Source organism: Gracilinanus agilis, chromosome 3 (genome assembly GCF_016433145.1).
Source record: "Gracilinanus agilis isolate LMUSP501 chromosome 3, AgileGrace, whole genome shotgun sequence".
Classification (NCBI taxonomy): domain Eukaryota; kingdom Metazoa; phylum Chordata; class Mammalia; order Didelphimorphia; family Didelphidae; genus Gracilinanus; species Gracilinanus agilis.
This window is the reverse complement of record NC_058132.1, coordinates 377,318,592-377,342,030: the sequence shown is the minus strand read 5'-3', so window position 1 is coordinate 377,342,030 and position 23,439 is coordinate 377,318,592. Positions and strand designations below refer to the sequence as shown.

At 36.5% G+C, this 23,439-nt stretch overlaps 1 protein-coding gene across 1 annotated transcript in view; it reads right to left on the bottom strand.

Moving 5' to 3' along the window:
• The window catches only part of SMS (spermine synthase), a 69,099-nt gene that overhangs the window by 8,169 nt on the left and 37,491 nt on the right, over window positions 1–23,439 (bottom strand). Inside the window, exons 5-9 of the mRNA XM_044670142.1 lie at window positions 22,078–22,253; window positions 20,249–20,403; window positions 19,328–19,417; window positions 12,761–12,875; window positions 8,025–8,104 (exon numbers count right to left, since the gene is read on the bottom strand). Of these exons, the coding sequence (XP_044526077.1) occupies window positions 8,025–8,104; window positions 12,761–12,875; window positions 19,328–19,417; window positions 20,249–20,403; window positions 22,078–22,253 (616 nt within the window). The remainder of the gene's footprint in view (window positions 1–8,024; window positions 8,105–12,760; window positions 12,876–19,327; window positions 19,418–20,248; window positions 20,404–22,077; window positions 22,254–23,439) is intronic.

Below are 23,439 nucleotides of genomic sequence, written 5' to 3'. Positions count from 1 at the left end.
CAAGTTCACGGTGAGAGTACACAAACACCACATGTGTAATTTAAAATTCACAAATAGAAGATACCGCTGGGTAATTTTTAGAACATATCAACCGCTGTGGAAGTCATATAATAGCAATACGACTAAGGTACAGTAAACTAGTCTCTAAAGACCTGTTCCTTGTCATCCTACAAGTCACAGTTTTTTGTAAAGGGCACATGGGAGTACTACCTCTCTGGAGTGTCAATGTGGCAAGATACAGGAAGGAAACAGGAAAGGTTTTAGTGCTATTTTTTCACATTGTCAAACACCCTAAAAAAAAATCCAAACCAATGCCACAAAGCAAGACCTACAAAAAAAGAAACAAGATACATTCTTCTTTTATTTCCACATTTCTTTTCAAATCCACTCATTTTTTCCTAGGACTATATACGAATATAAGAAATATTGTATTTTTCCAAGCTATTATTAGTAAAGGAAAATGATGAAGAGTGCAAAAGGCAATGAATTTGGATCCAAGTTCAAAATCAAACCTCTGCCATTATCTATCTATGCAACCTCGGGCAATTACGTAACCTACTTGAAAAATGAGGGGGCTGGACTAGATGATTGCTAAGGTCCCTTTCAGCTTAAGTCTATTATCTATGAATGCTATTCCATCAAAAATAGCCCACAAGCAGGTGCCAGACACTGTGCTAATAATAAACATCAGGTATACAAAGAAAACCAAAAGACAATCCTTGCTCTCCAGGCAGTCACGGTCTAATGGGGGAGACAACATGAAAATGACTATGTGCAAAAAAAGATAGGAACACGATAAATTGGAAATAATCAACAGAGGGAAGGGATTAGCACATGAAAAGATCTAGGATTCTACTGAGCATGTGCCCCAAGGTTGTCAGGGACAGAAAAGTCCTATAAATAAATAATATATTCCTTGCAGCATACTGTTGGAGCAAATATCTGAAAGCAAAAAAGGTGACCAGCAACTGGAAAATGGTTAAACTAATATATTACAGTACTCTTAAGAAATAATGAAATCCAGAAAAACATGGAAGGACTTGTATAGAATGATGCATACTAAAATGAAACCAAGAGAATTATATAACACTTTTTTGGGGGTAAAAAAAACAAACACCAAAATGAGTAATAGTTAATCATTAAAACAGTAAAAATAATGAAATAATGTTTAATTATAATTAAGTATATAACACATTAATTACAATAAATATTTCATTTTAGAAAATCAGACATGGAGATCACATTTCCCTTTGGGTCACACTTCTGTCCCTCTTTTTCTTCAGTATGACAACTTTCTTTAGTCACGGCAGATGGTGTAAATGCAATATTGTTTCACTTGACCTATATTCTTGTAGGTAAAAAGCTATCTCCACTAGACAGTGGATGAGTATCAGGAACTTGTTATTTTTTTAATGATTTTTTGCTCTTATTTTTTGGGAAAGGTAATTCATCAATTATTCAGGTGACTTATTTAATGCATTCTTAAATTAACCTAGCCATACATCCTACACTGTCTACTGTTTTTGTAAAAGAATATGCACCTTGTTGGAATGTTCTTTTGTGTACCATCAAGATAAATTATTTAGGTGGTGCTTGTGCATAGGGTTAGATCCCAGACAGCACCTCATCTTTGGGGAGGGGGGCGGCAAGGGGAGAGGAGGGGACAGTGAAGTTATGCGAAAACTCCACAGATTAAGAATTTTTTTTTCCTTAAGCAATTTTAGGGCAAGATAGTATTACCACATTCACTTGGATCAGGAAAACATCTTCCAGAGAAAATGCTGTGAGGACAATCATGATTCCAGATAGATTTAAAAAAAGATGACAGCAACAGAAAATGTCCCCAGAAATCAGACCCTCCCAACATGAGTCAGGCTCTCCACTTCTGTCCTTCCCCATTTGCTATTTTGATTGTAAAACCCTAGTGCCAAAAAGAGAAATGTCCCCTAATGGCTCCTTGTCAGTTCAATCATTTTTAACATGTTAAAAAACACTCAAATGTAATTAGACCCTCCATGATATGTATAATACTTCTGGGCACTATCACCTGCCTTGAGCTCTCTGATCAAATCAGGACCTGGGGGGGAGGGGGGAGAAGGGGAAGGGCAGACACGTGGGGGCGCTCCCCAGCATTAGGAAAACCTGCCTCTTGCCTAAGGGCAGAGAGAGCCCTCAATGCAGAGGGGCTTGGGAAAAGGGACATCACTCAGTTTGACAAAGAATGCTATCCATCCATCTCCAGAGAAAGAATGCAGATCAAAGAATCTGATTTTTCACTTATTTATTTGGGGTTATGTTTTGGGATTTTGGTTTTATAAGATTATTCACTTACAAAAATGAATAATATGGAAACATGCTTTTGCATGATAATACAATTATAACCCAGATCGAATTGCTTGCCAGCTCCAGGACTGGTGGAGAGAAGAAGGGAGAGAGACAATCTGGATCATATAACAGAAAAATTATGTAAAAATGTATTACATGTAATATGTATTAAAATAAAAAAGATAACAAAACAATTTTAAGATGTAGATTTTTTAAAAAGATATGATTATTAAAAAATCCCAACTATTATTTTCAGGAAAGAGGAAAAAAAAAGAATTATTTCAGTTTCCCATGACAACATTTTCCAAACTTGGCCAAAAAACTGGTTTGGGATAGAAATATACTTAAAGAACACATAAGTTCAAGAGAGGGAGAAAGGAGGATGAAATACCCCTAGGGATAAAAACAGCCAGAAGAAATTTTTTTAGAATCAAAAGAATTTAAGTGAGTAAGCTCTCCTAGGACTTCCTGATCTCATGTTAAAACATAACCTTATATAACTTCTCAGAGAAAACAATTAAAAGTTTTTTTCTTAAGAAAAAGAAAATTTAAAAACACAGCAGGATTTAAAGTAAAACTGGATTTATGCTAAATCAAACTTCCTACCAGGATGAACCTGCAATTAATACTATTGTACCCAAATCACTTTAAAAGCATGGCCAGGTCTGACCAGAAAGCTCTTGAAGGTTTGGGCTAGTTTACCCATCTTTTGACTGCTAGGATAGATTCTGAGAGAAAGGACATTCCATAATTGGATAGGGAAGGGAGGAGGGAATTAAATTAGGAAGAGCATGATACCATAGATTTAGACTGGAAAAGGACCTTAGATCTAGCCTAATCCCTTTCACTTAACAAATAAGAATGTTAAGTGACCCACCCAAAGCCACACAAGCAGCAAGTGGCACACCTAAGCTTAAAATCCAAATTGTGGTTCCAAATCCAATTTCCTTTTGCAATACTATGCTGCATTCAAGATCCAGCTCCCCTTCCATGGAGGACCACCAAGCTTTTCCCCAATTTTATCACTGAACTAAACTCACTCTAATATTCCATAAAATATTAAATACATGATGTAAGGAAATGTGAAAAAGAAACTGGTCTCTACTTTTGAACGGGGCAACCTATTTTGGATATTCATTTGTTTTGGTCGTGCCCTACTCTTCATGACTCCATTTGGGTTTTTCTTGGCAAAGATGTTAGTAGTTTGCCATTTCCTTTTCCAGCTCACTTTAGAAATGAAGAAACTGAGGCAAGGAAGGTTAAGTGACTTGTCCAGGATCACAAAGCTAGCAAGTGTGTGAGGTCAGATTTGGAATCAGCAAGAGAAGTATCCCCTTCCCTATCCGCTGCCTGCCCTAGCTGCCTCGGGTAGAGTAAAAGAACAAAAGGGACCTCAAGACCAGCCAAAGAAGTCTCCGCTTCCCACTGTTGGTTTGTACCAAGCTTGGGGCCTGTGAATCTTCCCAGATGTTTCCCACACGAGCTGCCGCCCTACCCACATCTGTACTGGGGCATCTGTTTCTTTGGACCGTTCCTCATGGCCAAACTTCTTTTAAAAAGGAGTCTAAAGTTGCTACCTCCATGTCTATCCTCTGCCATCTCTAACTCTTCCCTTGCTAATAACCCTGTTAAAACCCTTGTAACTGCGGAAGCGCCCTCAAGGTCACTCATGACCTCCTGAGCCCTGAACTCAAAGGACCCTGAGCATGTTCCCTAACCCTATAACTCCCCTATTTTTATTCCCCGGGGGTCACAGCCTTGGAGCCATTGTTGAGGTCACAGAGTCCCGTCAGTCTGTCATCCACTTCTTACTCACCAAGATCCTACTCCAATCTGAACTATACACTAACATCTGAGAAATCTTTAATATGCTTTCTACTAAATGCAGATGAAAACATGATTTATTACTTGCTCGGTTGCATATACATTTTGGGGTTTCATTCTGTAAAATTATTCACTTTAAAAAATAATATGGGAGGCAGCTGGATGTCTCAGTGGACTGAGAGCCAGGCCTAGAGACAGGAGGTCCTAGGTTCAAATCTGGCCTCAGACCCTTCCCAGCTGTGTGACCCTGGGCAAGTCACTTGACCCCCATTGCCTACCCTTACCACTCTTCTGCCTTGGAGCCAATACACAGTATTGACTCCAAGACGGAAGGTAAGGGTTTAAAAAAAAAAAAAAAAAAATAATAATAATAATAATATGGGGGGCAGCTGGATGTCTCAGTAGATTGAGAGCTAGGCCTAGAGACAGGAGGTCCTAGGTTCAAATCTGGCCTCAGACACTTCCCAGCTGTGTGACCCTGGGCAAGTCACTTGACCCCCATTGCCCACCCTTACCACTCTTCTGCCTTGGAACCAATACACTGTATTGACTTCAAGATGGAAGGTAAAGGTTTAAAAAAAAAATGGAAATATACCTTGTGATAATATATGCATAACAAAATATACATTATTTCATATATTACATATTATAAATATATTAACTATAAAATATGTTGATATATTTTGCATATATAATATATTAAAAATAATTTTTTATATATATGCTTTCTACTAATAAAACCGTTCTCTTCACTTTTTAACTACTGACAGTGCTGAGAAATCTGATGATTAGAACTTTCTTTTCTGGGACTTCTAATAGCTGTGGTGGCAAAGAGCCTGAGGGGCTAAAGAAACAGTGGCCAAATTTTCTCTTCTACAGTCACTTCTCAGGACGCTGGCTGAAGCAGAAGCAGGAAGCAGGTCCAATCCTTTGGCCTAAGTTTGCCCATTTATTGGTAAAAACTGGCTGGTGGTGATGGTGCTGAAGATGGCCTAACCATATGTGACAGGGATTTTCTAGGCCCTTCCAGGACAGCATTGGGGGCCAGGGATATCAGAGGGGCAGGGGTGATGAGGAGGAAAAGGCTGAAAAGAACAGCCGAAGAACAAAGACAGAGAACAGTTTAAGTAGGAAAAACTGGGAAGCATTAGTAGGCTATCCATTCAGCACAAATTGTCCATTCTCTTAACAATATAGCTAGGAGATTGCCGTTCTACTATTCTCAATGGGGCCACCCTCTAGATGTGGATTTAGGAAATTCATAGATGCAGGTCAGTAGCTACTGAAAACAAATAAAATCTGGCCATTTATGGAATTTTAAAACATAAAATACTTAAAAATTTTGTTTTGGTCTTTTTTTTTCTTCCTTTACTGAAACTGAGTGCAGGCCAAATTCTTTTTCTTTTCCCAAATGAAGGCAGATCAAATTCTTTTTTTCCTTTTCCCGATTTGAAACTGACTTAAGAAATGTTTTTTAATATATCTGTGACAATAACAGAGTAATTAAGCACATACTTGCTGATTGGGGGGAAAGAACAGAACGAATATTCATTTTTCCAAAGAAAACCTACAAGATCCACTCTATTCCTGGGCATCCTTAAGAACGTAGACTTGACATTATGGAGACATTCACTAGTCTAAAGGTCTCTTCTAGTCCTATCCAAATCCTTTACCATATGATTCTAAATTACATAAAAACTAGAATGTTTTTGCTCAAAATCAACTCTTTCTTCAAGGAGAATAATCGGTATCAAATCCTGCACCTGTTCAGCACCACCAGCCCTTAAAAAAAGGGGGAGGGGGAAAACAGGAAGGCAATTCTCCCCCATTCTTACTAAGGTTCTCTAGAGCAAACAATTCAAAGGGGAATTTATTTTCTACATCCCAGCCAAATAAAATAAAAACTTCATTTTTTAGGTTTGCAAATACAGGATTAAATTATCATTTCCAGAGGATTTCTTTTTTTAGATTCTTGTCAAATGTGCAAGGGCAGAGTACAACCTACAATACTTATAATGATGAAAAGGATTTTCCTAGCAAAAAATCATGGTCACTGCTCTCCATCTGGTGGTCTAAGATCATACTGCAGCTAAAACTCAGTTTTCCTATTCAATGTCACTTTGGGGAGTGCTCAGGATCACTACCATTAAACAACGCAGGAAACTGTTAGCCTCTATGAATTAATTTAGAATTTGTCATTCCATAATTTAGTCTTAGACTGACACCTACTGGCTATGCGACCCTGGTCATATAACTTAATATCTCCGTGCCTTACACTAGGCAACTCTCAGAATATAAATTAGATGCCTCTCTCCATTGGTAGAGTCCCTAAACCAATAAAACCACAAGTCCAGACCTTATTTCTACTTCACCATAGGTTCTAAGATCAGTGAGTATAAGGAAAATTCTCCATCCCTCCAGGGATTAGAACAACGAAATAGAGGTACTTAATACTTTTTTAATGAATTTAATTCATTTGGAATTTTTTTTGTTGGTGAAAGTTACATAATCTTGCAGATAATTTCTGAAAATCTCCAGTGCTACATCATATCTATTTACCCACATTATTTTTTTCTACCAAAATATTCTCTCTTACCAATCTTGTTTCCTGTTTTTCTAAATCCCAAAAGACAAAGAGGAGCAAGTCTTCAAGGTCAAACTAGCTTTCAATGACACAAAGAGAAAAGTGCAATTCAACAAAAGTGTAATCAGTGCACAATGCCTGGCGCATAGAATATAACTAAACAAATGTTTATTTACTGAGTGGAACATTAGTAATTGATAATGAAACAATAATCAAAAAAGTAAACAACAAAAAAAGCTAACATTTAAAGAGTTCTTTAAGATCACTCCATTACAAATGTGAATAAAATGAAAATAGGTTTTGAGCAATAATACATGTATAACCCAGTGAAATTGCTTGTCAGCTCTGGGAGGGAGGAGAAAAGGGGAAGGAGAGAACATCAATCATGTAACCATGGGAAAATATTCTAAATCAATCAATAAAGTTTAAATAAATAAGTTACAGCATAGTAAAAAAAAAAAAGAAGATAATTTCTCTCCCCACTTCTTTGCAAAAGTGAGTAGAACATTTAATATATTTTTTTAAGAAAAATAAAAAATAAAGAGTTAACTCACTGGATTCATTAACAATCTTATTAAAATTAAGGTGCTATTATTATCTCCCTTTGATAGATGAGGAAATTGATGCACAAAGAAACCAAATGATTTGCCCAGGAGTTATCCTCACTAGGGAATGTCAAGACAGGATTCAAACTCAGGTTTTCTAGAATGAAAAACTAGTGCTCTATCCACTCTACCAGATGGTTGCCTTGCCTAGGTCCTGGAGTCAGGAAAACCTTAGTTCAAATCTAGTCTTAGACACTATCTATGTGAACCTAAGCAAGTCACTTAACCTGTTCCCTTCCATTTTCATATAGTAGCAACTACCTCCCAAGGGTTGTGAGGAGAAAATAAGACATTGTAAAGTGTTTCACATAGTGCCTGGCACATAGTAAGCAATATATGCTAGCGGTTTTGTGAACTATTAGCATTATCATCATCATCAAACTAGAATATAAGTCCTGTGAGAATGTGAATAAATCAACAATCTCACACCATTTTCTATAAAAATCTAACAACACAGAAATCGAGGGAACCTCAGGTACCAAAAATGACAAAACTAAATCTTAAATGACACTGTGGATGAGACAGTCATCATGCATAGGCCTGCTGTTGTGCCATCAGATAAAAGAGAAAAATAAAACTTTTTCTCTGTAACTCATTTCCATGATCCAAACATACTTCAATTCTTTCTTAAATACACTAGATTTGACCTTCATCGGGAGAATGGAGAATGAAGTTAAGGAACATACCTGTGTAAAGTATTTTCCATCATGTTTCAATACTTTCATTGAAAGGTCAAGGATCAGTCTGAGAAATTCCCATGTAGAATCTAGATACAAAAGTTTAAATGCAGAAATGAGTTATGGAGCTTTAAAAAAAAAAAAAGATTTAAAGACTATTGAGCATTTCATTCAGTAAGTTTCTTGCTGTTTAGAATTTTTTAAATCTGACTTAAAAAAGAATTCCACAAGACCATAATAAACTTTAGAGCAAGAAACTATTTTCAAGTTAATGGTTCATGGCTTCTCAATTTGCAAAAGAGGTCAAGGGAACGTCAATGGCTCTATTTAGGTCCACAAATGTAATAAGAAACAGGGCTGGGATAAACCCCAGGAGGGAGACCCCAAATTTTCCCTTTTGATTATGCCACTATCTATAAACTCCTCCATATACAGCTGCCAGAATGATTTTTTTTTTTCCAGTAGATACGGCCTACTCGATAAACAAGAGGCTGCCTAATGTCTCAACAGCAAACACCAACTTTTTTGATACTCAAATCTCTTTACAACCTAGACACAGTCTACCCTTTCTGCCTGGCTGGATATCATTCTTAATCCAGCTAGAATGGATGCTTTTGTGGCTCCTCATACCCAGTATTCTTTATCTAAAGCCAGGGCCTAGGCCTCGCTGTGCCTTGGGCCTACAGGCCTCGCTGCGCCTTGGGCCTACAGGCCTCGCTGCGCCTTGGGCCTACAAGGCCTCTTCCTCCTTCCCTCCTGCCTCGGAGGCCTGCTGGTTTCCTTCAGGTCTCAGCACGGAGGCCCTCTTCCTTCTTTCCTTCCTTTAAACCCTTACCTTCTAGCTAAGAACCAATACTAAGCATCGGCTCCAAGTTAGAAGAGAGGGGAGGGCTAGGCAATGGGGATAACATGACTTGTTCAGTGATACAATTCGGAAGGGTCCAAGGCCAGATCTGAATAGAGGAAGAAGGGTCTTCCTGACTCCAGGCCTACTCTATCCACTGTGCCACCTACTGCCCTCAGATGGATTGAGAAGGGTTAGAGATATGGTCACATATAGCACAAAATATATGTGTGTGTATGCATACCCACAATATATATCTATACAACCTTTGTGCCAGGTGTTATATATGTAAATATCTATATCTATAGATATATAAGTGTATCAGAAAATGTATATATAAATGTTCGTATAACAATAAAATATATAATATGTAATGTAGCATTTTCTTTACACATAAATGACCTTCTATGTGCCAGGTTTTTGATGTCTATTTAATAACTGACAGATGTATATCATTATGAATATCCACTAAGTCCAAGAAAAAAGTAAGTACTAGGGGGCAGCTGGGTAGCTCAGTGGATTGAGAGCCAGGCCTAGAGACGGGAGGTCCTAGGTTCAAATCTGACCTCAGACACTTCCCAGCTGTGTGACCCTGGGCAAGTCACTTGACCCCCATTGCCTAGCCCTTACCACTCTTCTGCCTTGGAGCCAATACACAGTATTGTATGGCTCCAAGACAGAAGGTAAGGGTTAAAAAAAAAAAAACACCAAAGTACTAAATTTGTGAGATTTTAGCTCATATTTGAATCCTAGATAACTTCAAATTTCAAAAGCCAGAAAGTGTCTATCTAATGCTTGATAGATGCATGCCATTAGGGATAACTACTATGTTCAAGAAAAGAAAGTAAAGTATTGAAAAAGAACTAAATCTGTGAGGTTTAGCTCATATTTGAATCCTATGTAACTTCAAATTTCAAGAACTAGAAAGTGTCTACCTAATGTTTGACAAATGCATGCTATTACAAATATCCACTAAGTTCAAGAAAAGGGTAAAGTACCAAATCTGTTGAGACTTAGTTCATATCCTAAGGCCTAGGTAACTTCAAATTTTAAGAGCCAGAAAGTGTCTGTCTAATGCTTGACAGACACAGGCCATTATGAATACCCACTAAGTCTAAGAAAAGAAAAAAGGACTAAAAAAGGACTAAAAAAGTAAAGTACTAAATTTGTGAGATTTTAGCTCATATTCAAATCCTACATAACTTCAAATTTTATTTATTTTTAAGCCCTTACCTTCTATCTTGGAATCAATATTGTGTATTGGTTCCAAGGCAGAAGAGAGGTAAAGGCTAGGCAATGGGGATGACTTTCCTACTTCAGTTTTCAACAAAACTCTCTTTCTGTCTCTTTCTCCCTCCCTCCCTCCTTCTCTCTGACTCTCTCTCTGCCAGAAAGTATCTAATGCTTGACAGATGCATGCCATTAGGAATATCCACTAAGTCCAAGAAAAAGGGTAAAGTACTAAATTTGTGAGATTTTAGTTCGTATTCTAAGGTCTAGGTAATTTTAAATTTCAAGAGCCAGAAAGTGTCTATCTAACGCTTGACAGATGCATGCCATTAGGGATATCCACTATGTTCAAGAAAAAAGTAAAGTATTAAAAAAAGGACTAAAGTACTAAATTTGTGAAATGAGTCCTACGTAACTTCAAATTTCAAGAGCCAGAAAGTGTCTATCTAATGCTTGACAGACACATGCCATTAGGGATATCCACTATGTTCAAGAAAAGAAAGTATTAAAAAAAGGACTAAAGTACTAAATTTGTGAAGTTTTAGCTCATATTTATATATTATAACTTCAAATTTCAAAAGTCAGCAAGTATCTACCTAATGTTCAACAGATGCATATTATTACAAATATCCACTAAGTCCAAGAAAAGAAAAAAGGACTAAAAAATTACTAAATTTGTGAGATTTTGACTCATATTTGAGTACCACATAAATTCAAATTCCAAGAGCCAGAAAGTGTCTCTAATGTTTGACAGATGCATACTATTACGAATATCCACTAAAGTCCAAGAAAGAGGACTAAAAAAAGTATAAGTACTAAATTTATGAGATTTTAGCTCCTATTTGAGTCCTATGGTAACTTCAAATTTCAAGAACCAGATAGGCCATATAAAATCAACATGTAATCACTTAATAAATGTTATTTTCCAATGCTGCCCTTGAACACAACTAAATGTTAGAATGGTGGGGCTGAAAATCTCAAAGAAGACATTACTAAGCAATCCTTCTGTGACTGGATGATCTCATTGATACATCTATGTAATTTGCCACCAACTCCCGTGTCTTCCTGTGAGAAAATTAAGCCCCATCTTTCCCCCCAAGTCCTCTAGAAATGCACATTAGACTCTTGTTACTATTAATACAGTAGCCCAGGGGCAGCTGGGTAGCTCAGTGGATTGAGAGCCAGGCCTAGAGACAGGAGGTCCTAGGTTCAAACCCGGCCTCAGACACTTCCCAGCTGTGTGACTCTGGGCAAGTCACTTGACCCCCATTGCCCACCCTTACCACTCTTCCACCTATGAGTCAATGCACAGAAGTTAAGGGTTTAAATTTAAAAAAAAAAATACAGTATCCCTATGATTTGGGGGTTTTGGTTTTATAAGATTATTCACTTACAAAAATGAATAATATGGAAATTAAAAATAAATTTGGTAAAAAAAAAAAGAAAAGAAATATGGTAGCCTCAAGACAGTCCAGGATGAAGAAAGGCAGCTATGGAGGCACTGGAGAGGCTTCCGTCCAGATGCTCATCAGAACTTGGGCATGTGATGCTGAGGTCACTGTGTCACTGCACTTCTCTCTGAGGAAGTGCTCTACTATTCTAAGGTTGGATGAAACCGATCTTGATCATCATAAGATTTGGATTTGGAGTCATCGGCCTTGGATTTTAAAAATTCAAGCTCTGGGGGTAGATTGGTAACTCAGTGGGTTGAGATTCAAGGCCAGAGACAGGAGATCCTGAGTTCAAAACTAGCCTTCCTGGCTAGCAGTGTGATCCTGAGCAAGTCACTTAACCCCCATTGCCTAGCCTTTAAGGCTCTTCTGCCTTAGAACCAATACACAATATTGATTCTGAGACAGAAGGTAAGGGTTTTAAAAAAAAAAAATCCAGCTCTGCTAGGATACTGTCGTGGCCCTCTGGGTGTCACTGTCTTCATCTGTAAAATGATGCAAGTAGTTTGGATGCTCCCAGTAACTCTAAATTCTCTAAAAGCTCCAAACATCTGAAGAACCCCACCTTTATAAGAAATTCTTCTGTTTGGATTTCTCTCTGTACTGTCTCCTATGACACTTTTAGTGAGCTTGATCTCCCAGATTTATACTTTGTTTGATGTTAACTTTCAAGGCAATCACTGAATAAAGCTACTTAATAATAGCACAGGTTTATATAAACATAGGCATATATAAAAACACAGAAAAGAAATATCACCCAAAGATATTTCATCTAGAATACAGAAGCCAGCATAACATTCTATCAAAGATTCCAATAAGTTGTTAGGGCAAAAACAAAACGAAACTTGAATATTTAGTTTTACCAGAACAGTTCTCTATGCCTTGAACGAGTATCGGTCAAATACCAAGTAATGAGTAGAATCAGTAAATAACTCCAGTTGATTAACATGATCAAAATAGCTTTGATTTCACTATTCTATCCAAAGATTGTCAGATATCTGAAAATGACGAAGTGTTACAACAGAGTTCATTTTATAAAAGAATTAAGAAAATTAAAACAAATGTCATGAGACAACTTTATCTCTTGGGTTATTTAACTTTTAAGGATTCATCTAATAAGCCCATTTTAATTAAACTAATACTATTGTTTCAATCTCTAGCTACAAATGTTAAATCACAGAATATAAAAAGAAGCGTTAGCAAAAATCAGTAGAATTCACCTTCTTCTGGAGATGTGGAGATTGGAACAGCTGTCAGATCATTAATCACATAATCAAACATTCTCCCTTCTTTGGCATACCTCTTCAGTACTGGAATACAATCTTCTATTAGAACCTTTAGGAGATAACAAAAACAAAAAACAGAAATCACAATTTTGGGGTGAGTAAACTTCTGTAATGCCATAATGCTGAATCCAAAACAGATGATAGCATAACAGTAAATTAGAGTAATATGTAAGACTACTGATGTAGTATGGTAAAAAGAAAACTGGTCTCGTTAGGAGACTTGATTTCTAGTATTGGCTAGATTTTCCTAGCTCTATAAAAATGGACAAAAGACAATGCTCGCCTAAGAGCCAGCTGAGCTATCATCCTCTTGGCTACAAAGTAAATTAATCCTTGAAGACAGTTAAAAAAGAAAGAAAAGAGGATTATGACCTATATTGTCACAGGAACTATCCACACTAACAAAATCACATATTCCGGAGGCACTCCAGTAACCTTGGATGAGTCACTTTATTTTCTCCAAGTCCAAGTTTCCTTATCTATAAAATGGGAATAGATATATATTACTTAGATTAAAGCTCTTAGCAACTGTGATATGAGTGAACTGTCATCACCCAACTAATATTCAAGAATAAATTAATAAATTAATTAAATAGGATTAATTTTATTATTTATTATTAAGTCTATTAAACAGGGATTAATTAATTAAGCAGATTAAATTAATTACTCAAATAGGGGAAAGTAAAGAGAAAATTTGCTATCAAGTATTTACTTATTTGGCTTCTAGTATTTTTTTTTAAAGCACTCTTTTCTATCACACTGGCTAGAGAACTAACTTTCTCAGGGCTGTAGACCAGTGGCATCAATCTTTAACAGAAACAGAGATTACTATCCCGTATAAAAGGATCCCTGGGCATAAGTGATTTGGAAAACTACATATCAATACTGTGTAATGCCAGGTATTTGTCCAATCCACAATAAAATAATTGAGGCAGAACACCAAGAAAATAACTAATAGTCGGCCCAGGCCCCCTCCAAGAAATAGGATCCAAAACCTTCCTGACGGTGAGAGACCCCTTTCTTCTCTAGAGGTCAGCTTTTATTCCCTTCAGGTCAGTCCAGGGATCAGGGAGGGATCACATCGATGGACTCCAAGCTCTTTGTACGTCCCCCAGTCACTCTACTACCAAACAGGAGGTAGGTATATCTTTGTGCCTCCCACTTCCTTTTCTGTGGTTGCTGTCATTCAGTTGTTCCAGTTGTGTTCTACTCTTAGTGACCCCATTTAGGGTTTTCTGGTGGTTTGCCATTTCTTTCTCCAGGTCATTTAACAGATGAGGAAACTGAGGCAAGTGGGGGCAAAGTGATTTGCCATGGGGAACACTAGGGAAGAGGAGACTTCCTGACTATAGCTGCCCCTTCTTTTTCTCTACTATTCCCCAAGTATTACTTCTTGTTACATATTAATTATATTCTTTAACACAAATTTATTTCTTTAACATACTACTTAGTACATCATTCTCTAATTATCTTTATAGCCTCAGTGTTTTACCTTTTTAATTCTGTAATTTATTTTTCAAATAGAAGCTGATTTTTGAAATGATAAAAAAAATCATTTTTTCTACCTAATCAAAACCCTTGTGCAAAAACAACAGTTTAAATAGCGAATTTTACCAGAAAAGTAGCTCATTGTCTGAAGGGGGCATACATCTTAACAACTGAGCCAAATAATTTCCCACACTGGTTATGTCCAAAAAATGTATGTCTCAATTTGTACTTTGAATTTCTCTGTTAAAAGTTGGGGTGTAGGTTTCATTCACTGTTCATTCTTTTTTTATTTCTCATTCCCCTTCAATCTACACTGCTGAATTAATTCTATAGTATTAAGTCTCTTCCATTCTCCCATCTTCTCTCCCACCCCAGACCTCCTACATTCACCACCACCTCCCTTTTCACTGCTGTCTTTCCTCTTAAGAATATAAGCTCCTGGGACAGCTGGGTAGCTCAGTGGATTGAGAGCCAGGCCTAGAGATGGGAGGTCCTAAGTTCAAATCTAACCTCGGACACTTCCTTGCCCTGTGACCCTGGGCAAGTCACTTGACCCCCATTGCCTAGCCCTTACCACTCTTCTGCCTTGGAGCCAACACACAGTATTGACTCCAAGATGGAAGGTAAGGGCTTATATATATATTTTTTTTTAATTTTAAAAAAATAATAATAATATAAGCTCCTGGGGGCAATTGTGTGGCTCTGTGCATTGAGCGCCAGACCTAGAGGCGGAAAGTCCTGAGTTCAAATCTGACTCAGACACTTCCTAGATGTGGTCCTGGGCAAGTCACTTAACCTCCATTGTCTAGTCTAGCCCTTACCACCCTTACCAGTCTTCTGTCTTGGAAGCAATACATAGTATTGATACTGAGGTAGAAGGCAAGAGTTTTAACTTAAAAAAAAAAAAAGAAAAAAAAGAACATAAGCAATGGCAAGAACTGTCTTCCTGCTTATATTTCAATCCCCAATTCTTAACACAGTGCCTGGCACAAAATAAGCACTTGGTGTATGTTTGTTGATTATACCCACAAAATAAAACCTTTATCAGAGAAATTTGCTGCAAATATTTTTATCCAATTAACTGTCCCCTTTCGAAGTTTGGCTACATTATTTTTGTTTCTGCAAAAACTTTTAATTTTTTATAATAAAAATTCATTTTGTGAACCACCATCCTTTGATCATGAACTCTTCCTCTATCCTTATTACAAGGGATTTTCTTCTCATTTCTCTAATTTGTTTACAAAGTTAAACTTCATATCTAAGTTATGTAGTCATTTGAAGCTTATCTTGGTATAGAGAGATGTAAAGCATTTATTAAGCATCTACTACATACACACACACTCTCTCTCTCTCTCTCTCTCTCTCTCTCTCTCTCTCTCTCAAGTACTCTGATTAAGAAGGACTGGGAAAGGCTTCTTGCAAAAGGCAAGCCTTTAGCTAAGACTTAAAAACCATAATACCGTATATTATAGAATGTAAACACTGAAACCTTTAGTCCCTTATGACTGCTTGTTGGTATTCTCATTTTTCTCAGGACTCTCGTGTATTTCAAACTTCTCACTAAGTTCTTATCTTTTTCACTAAAATCCTCTATTTTATTAAAGATACATTTTTTTGCCCTGTAGGATTACATTCAGCCTATATCACTTTCCCTTTGGAATATCATATTCCAAGCTCTTGCCAATGTTAGTTATGGCTAGATCTTAAATGACCCTGACTGTGACTTTTAGTTTTTTTCATTCTTTCTTTCTGGCTGTTTGCAGTATTTGCAGTAGTTTTTCTTTGACAATGAGGTCTGGATTATTGCTGGAATGTTACTATGACTTTTTTGGGGGGGTGCTTCTTTCTGGAAGAGATTGTTAGATTCTATTTTCACTTTGCTCTCTGGTTCCAAGATATCTGAGCAGTTTATTTTTATGATTTCTTACAATGATTGTCTAATGATTCTTTATATTTTTCACATACTCCAGAGATTCTTAAATTATTTCTCCTTTATTTTCTAGGTCAGTAGTTTTTGATGAGATGTCTTATATTTTCCATGATTTCTTCGATCTTTTTGACTTTTAACATTTCTTCATCTCACAATATCATTTCTACATGAACCTTTCTAACTTTCAATAAGTCTGCTTAAATAAAATTTTATAACTTGTGCTAAACTGTTGTTTTTCCTTCATTGTTTATTCCCCCACAATTCATTTTTCTTCTAAGTACACTCGTTTCACTTGTTAAAACTATTTTAAATTCTTCTTTCATTCCTTCTAGGAATTCTAGTTGAACTTTTGTGCAAGCTGTGTTTATCTTTGGGGCTTTGTAGGTAGATGTTTGAAGAGCTCTGTCACTGTAATAATTCTTCATGATGAGATGCCTCCACACTTATTTCCTAATTTTGGAATTCATACTAGCGCTAGGCTCTACCTACTTCTGGAATGAACATTTGGCTATGCTTAGTCTTGTTTTATGTTCTCTTGGCTCCAACCAAAGACCTAAGGGATAGCTCAGACTGGGGCAATGCGACCCTTTTGATGTGTCCAAAGTAGTCAGATTCAGAGTAAAATCTCATCACTGACTTCCAGGTCTAAGCTCTGCAAACTGCAGGCTTGCCTTTAAAGTTCCAAGCAATCAGGAGGCAGCTGGGTGGCTCAGTAGTTTGAGAGCCAGGCCTAGAGGTCCTAGAGTCAAATCTAGCTTCAAACACTTTCTAACTGTGTGTCCCTGGGCAAGTCACTTAACCCCCAAAGCCTAGCCCTTACTGCTCTTTTACCTTAGAACTAGTACACAGTATTGATTCTGAGAGTGAAGATAAGGGCTTAAATAAATAAATAAAATAAGTACCAAGCAATTAAGCTGTGGGTATGTTCCTGTTTGAAGTTCTAGTTCACTGTGGCTGAACTCAATAACCATGACCTAGCTGCTAGCTGTTCAAAAGGCTGCCCACTTTGGTCTGAGGTGGTGCTGGTGTTGTTTTTATGTCACTGAGCCACATCCAACTCTTTATGACCCCATTTGGGATTTCCTTGGCAAAGATACTGGAGTGGTTTGCCATTTCAGCTCATTTTACAAGTGGGGAAACTGAGGCAAGGAGGGTTAAGTAACTTGCTCAGGGTCACATAGCTAATAAATGTCCGAGGCCAGATTTGAACTCGGGAAGAGGCGGCTTCCTGACTCCAGGCGCAGAGCTTCATCTCCACTCTGCCTTCTAGCTGCCCTGGTCTGAGGTACCTGCCCTGGGTTGCATGTTAATTACCCGAAATTCACTAGGATGCAGTCACACTTAGGATGCTCGATTCTGCTCTTCAGTGTCAGGCTGTGATTGTTCCTTGTCCTAGACTACACTTTGAGGCCATAACCACATACAGGGATAGGACCAACCTGGGCATGCCCCATGGACAGCTTTAGTCTCTAATCTGGAAGGCTCCTGGCTAGACCCAGGCTCCAGGGAACCAACGCTGTCTCCCTACACAGACCTGGGCTGAGAAAATGGCTCTCTCGGATTCTCCTGATCAACCCTTGGGCTGGTGTAATTTTGAGATGCTTCAGGAGCCTTTGTGAAGGGGAGCTGGAACATAATGCCTCCTCTTATTTCACCGACTTGCCCATTTTCTCCATTTTTCCTTTCTTAAAAGACCTGTCAGTGACGACTAGATACCACTATCAGCACATCTCAGTCCCTCTTGAAAAGTCCTCAACAATTCTGACTCAAACTCACAAAAACAAATTTTAAAAATCTGACATTGCCTTCAAATTTATATCCATTTTCTATCTTTGACTGTCAAACTTATTTTTTATACCCTACTCTAGAGATGGAAAAGAGAAAAAAAAAATAAACTGCAATCCATGTTTAGTTTTTGTTTTTGTTTTTTTTGGCAATGAGGGCTTGTCATTATCAAAATATACATGAATTCCTACATAACACAAGTTAAACGAAGTTCTTGTTCCCTGGGAACTATGATCAATATATGCCTATCAAGTGATCCAAACCTTATGATGCGGCTACATGTATTAAGTTTTACTTCATCCAGCATCTGGCACAGAACTGTACTATAATGAAAGAATCTCAATATTTATTATGACAAGACTTTCCCTATAATATGCATATATAACGTGGTTTGTTTTTTTTCTTAACCACTCTGTATTTAAATCTTGTGGGTAATCTGATTGGTAATTTCAGAGTTCATTCATTCCATTTAACAGTTGTTATTAGTATTTTAATAGGCATTAGGGAAAGATAAAAAGAAAATTTAGATATATCCCCAGGCCTTAAGGAACTTATTATCTAATGGGGGAATAGAATCATCTCTAACATACAAAACAGAATATAAACAGAAAAGGAAAGAGGAAATATTTATGGTCTAAGGAATAGTTTTATAAGTTCAATATACCTTTATATTATTATATATTATTCACTTTCTCCCTCACCAGCTACTATGTCACTCTTCTCAAATTATCTTGGACTTTTGTATTCATGTATATGTAATCTTCTCTACTACAAAGTAAACTCCTTGAAGGCAGATTCCTACCCCCCATTTGTATTTTCCCACTGCTTAAGCAGAGTGCTGGATACACAGTAGGCTTTTGATAAAATATATTCATTGATAGTTATCCCTACAATGCTTTATTCCCCACTAAACAAGAACCATACAATGTCTAATTTAGTTTTATACCAATTCCAGTGCCTTAGCACCCTGCTGTGTATACAGTTGAAACTTAAAATATTTGTCACCGATCACCTGCTATCTATTGCTTGCACTGATTTTTAGGATTTCTAAGTAACCAGAAAGTAGTGGTAGATCATTTTCCATTCATCGGGCACCAAGTCTAAGAAGCAACTGGCACTTGTATAGCTTTTCTGTGATGTGTGCGCCTTATCTTATTGTGTGATATTGAGTGACATTATAAACTACTTAATGGGCAGCTATAAAAAAATCTACTGTCTTAGCAATAAATCATTATTATATGCATAAACAACCTTAATGCGGCTTTAATGTTTAAGGTATACAACAACAAAAGGATTACCTGATAGCACTCTCCTTTAAGATTGTCTAAGACATCTCCACATGTTTTACGCATGTATTTCTTACACCCGTCAATCACCATTTGGTCAATGTTTGAAACTTGTTAAGGAACATGAAAATTCTTCCCAGAATATTCAGTTGTGTTAACTGACTTTTAAAAGAGTCAAACTTTTGAAAAAAAATGTTAGCAAGAATATAAAGTTATAAAACTGAAGTTTTAGTATCACAATTCTGTAAATATTTCAAAAAATTTTATTTTCCTTTCCAGGAAAACATGATTATTTAGGAGAGGAGGAAAATTAGCAGTGTAGAGACAGAGCTTTTTACTTAGCACCAAGGACACTTGAAAGAACAAAGATTTCTTCCTGTAAATTCCCCATAGCTCAGGCAGGCCATTATAATGATTACAAGAGACAAAGAGGCATTATGCCAAAGACTGCTCTTGTTTGCAGCTCTTGGGTGGATTATTCTTGACAACAGAAGAGACCAGGAGATAGCTATCTTGTTGCTCACTGGAACAACAACAACAAACAGAAAAATCTAAAGGGATTAAGTGAAAATGTTGAGATACCTTCATTTGTTCAAGGTTAGTTTTTAATGATTATTACCTTATCAGAGATTCTTAAACTTTTGTGTGGCAGGGGCATACATTCTTCAAACATTTAGCAGTCTGGCAAAGCCTATGGATTTCTCCTCAAATTAATGTTTTTAAATGAAAAAAATAAATAAAATACATAGAATTACAAAGGGGAAAATTACACAAAAAATAAAGTTATCAAAATATTTCTTTTAAAGTTCAAAGGCTACAAGGTTCAAAGAATATGTGCCTTAGAAAAAAGGAAAATGTAATATAGAGGCATATAGTAAGAAAAAACAAAGACATTGTAATTTGACTCTTTAAATTTAAAAAAAAAAAGGATATCTCTACCATAGTGACCATCTTTGGTTTCAATTTGACTATTTCATATAATATACCCCCATCTCCACCGCCCAGAATCAGCACTTCTTTGTCAGTGTAATCTTCCTTCCCACTGCCCATTATGGCTTGTGTATATGCCAAGTCACTCTCTGCCAAATCTAGGAATCAGAAAATACAAGCAGAAAGAGGATTAGATATTTTGACTTTATGAAAATTTATTTACAACTTAGCTGGCTAGAATTTATGTGTTTTATACAAACCTTAAAATTTACATGTCATAAAAAGTAAAAAACATTTAATCTACTGTAATCCCTTAAGAATTATTATTTTTCAAAATGCCAATATATTCTTGTGCATTGTCCAGAGAATAAAATTTATTTCCCTGCTACCTCGCACTGATGATTCAGATGTAATCAGCCACTGGGGGGAAGAAACTGAATTATAACCATATTCCAAGGCAATTACATTAGCAAGTAGAAATGAATAATAAAAGCATTTATAAAGCACTATGTGTTAAGCAGTATGGATTATATAAATAGGAAAGCAAGATAGCACGTGCCTTCAAGGCATTCACAATTCAATGGGAAGAAACAAGACAGAAAAAGAATTCAGCTTTAAGTGAGATTGAAATGTCCTATGGTCATTAAAAAAACATATGGTAATGCAATATCTTTCAGGTCATCTTAATAAAACCATAGTGATTTCTACTGCTGAAAATTTTGATAATACCAAGGATTTTGGAGTTTTCTATATCAAAACCATTAATCTTGTCTATTGATTATTTCATTTATTTTTAAAAAAAGAATATGCCCACTACCTAGTTAAAAAAAAACTAGAAACAAAAGTGCTCATAATTTGAGGAATGGCTGAACAAGTTGTGACACATGAATATAATGGGATATTCCTATGATCAAAAGTAGTGTATCTGTAAAAGCATAGTTTGCAAAATTTTAAAGCATGACATAAATGCTAGTTATTATTGTGCCACAAAGAACAATAAATGAGGAATTCAAAGAAAAAGAATAAGTCTTGTAGGAATAGAAACAGAATAAATCACATTTAGATAAAACTAGGAGACAGACAACTTAGATCAAATCCCATTAGCAATACTGGATTCCAGATCATTGACATTGGAACCATACTAACTTCTAGACAGAAAGGAAACAATATGAGACATTCTATACAATTGCAGTCAACATAGTGGTTGATTTTGCTTACCTCATTTGTTTTTCTGATATAAGAGAAAGACAATATGCAGGATGGGCAAATTACTGGGATATGAATTAACCACAGAAATGAAAATATTTAACATTTAAAAATTATTATTTTTATTGAAATTGAGTGATAAAATATATGTATTAATACACTGGAATTATTTGTCAGCTCCAGGAGGGGGGAGAGCAGAGGGAAGGAGAGAACATGAATCATGTAACCATAAAATTTTAAATTAAACATTTCAATTAATCATATAACATTTTATTTATTTTTTTAGAAGATATCTCATGTTTTTATATATAACATTTTTAAAATAGCTACCCTAAACCAAGTACCATGATTTTGGGAAGGAGGGGAAGCTTGTGGATAACAACAATCCAGTTTACCCAACAGCTTTGCATAACATTGGGTGGGGTAGAGGGGGAGGGGAATATGTAGCAATGGCAATTAAATAAAAAGTTTTTATTTTAAAATACTAAAATATTTTAAATATATGAAGTCTAAGGTAAGTTTATAGCAGCAATATTCTTAAAGCAAACTTGAATAAAGTTCTACTAAGTCCAAAACATGAAGGGACTCACTTCAGCCAGACTTGATCGAGAAGGGGAAATACTTACTGACATCCCCACTGAGGATAAGGATATTTCCAAACTGCTTTGAATGCAGAATTTTAATGTTCTGATAAGGTGAATCTTCATCATATACAACTTCATCTATGTCATATTCCACCAGGCGTCCATCAGCTGTAGGCCAATACTTATCGATCTTGCCTCCTCGTACAAGAGCTGGCAATCTGAAAAAATGAACATAATCTAACTTTCTGTTTATAAATGTCACATCCATTCCATCTTCCCTTTCTGCAACCAGGAAATGCCTGACTCCAAATAGCAGACTCAGACAGAGGCTTTTAAGAACTAAACCATGATTAGGCCAGGAGAGAGATAAACAAACACACACACACAATGAATTTCCAGAAGGAGTCTTAAAAAAAATACACAACAGAAGCTTTTATATATTCATTTTATTTTTCCCCCCGACATTATTTTATTTTTTTGAGAATGCTTTTCCATGTTCTCTCCTTCCCTTCTTCCCTCTCCCCAGCTTTTATGTATATAAAGATAAACTAGCTCTGTCTTTCTTGTACAGAAATTATATAGTGTTATCATATAAAAAATCCATATACAAAATTTCTGTTCAGATGCTTCACTCTATCCCTGACATCGCTTTAAAGCCAAATGACTCTGGATCATTCACTATGCCAGTGCTACCAAGCCAAGTGCCATCACCTGCATATCCAGGACCATCATCTTCTCTCCTGAATTGATATTATTGGCAGTAACAAGAATAGCATTTAGTAGTGTACAAAAATATTTATAGCCAAGCTTTGTGTGGTAGCAAAAAATTGGAAAATGAGGGGGTGTCTACTCAGGGGGATGAGGTGAATGTCTGAAGAAATTGTGTTATCTGTTGGCAATGGAATACTATTGTGCTGAAAGAAATAATGAACTGGAGGAATTCCATGTGAACTGGAACTACCTCCAGGAAGTGTTGTAGAGTGAAAGGAGCAGAACTAAGAGAACATTTTACACAGAGACTGATACACTGTGGTACAATCTAATGTAATGGACTTCTCTACTAGCAGCAATGCAATGATCCAGAGAAAGAACTGTGGAAATAGAAAAGCAGAAGTAAAACATATGATCAATCATATGGTTCAATGGGGATATGATCGGGGATGTTGGCTTTATAAACAGTAGTGATATGGAAATAGGTTTTGAACAATGATAACATGTAAAACCCAGTGGAATTGTCCCTTGGCTCCAGGAGCGGGGAGGAAAAGGGAAGGGAAAGAACAGGAATCATGTAACCATGGGAAAATATTCTTAATTAAAATTAAGGATGATACCTATCGAGCTACCAAAAAACTTCTTTACTGAATTAGAAAAAACTATAACAAATTTCATTTGGAATAACAAAAG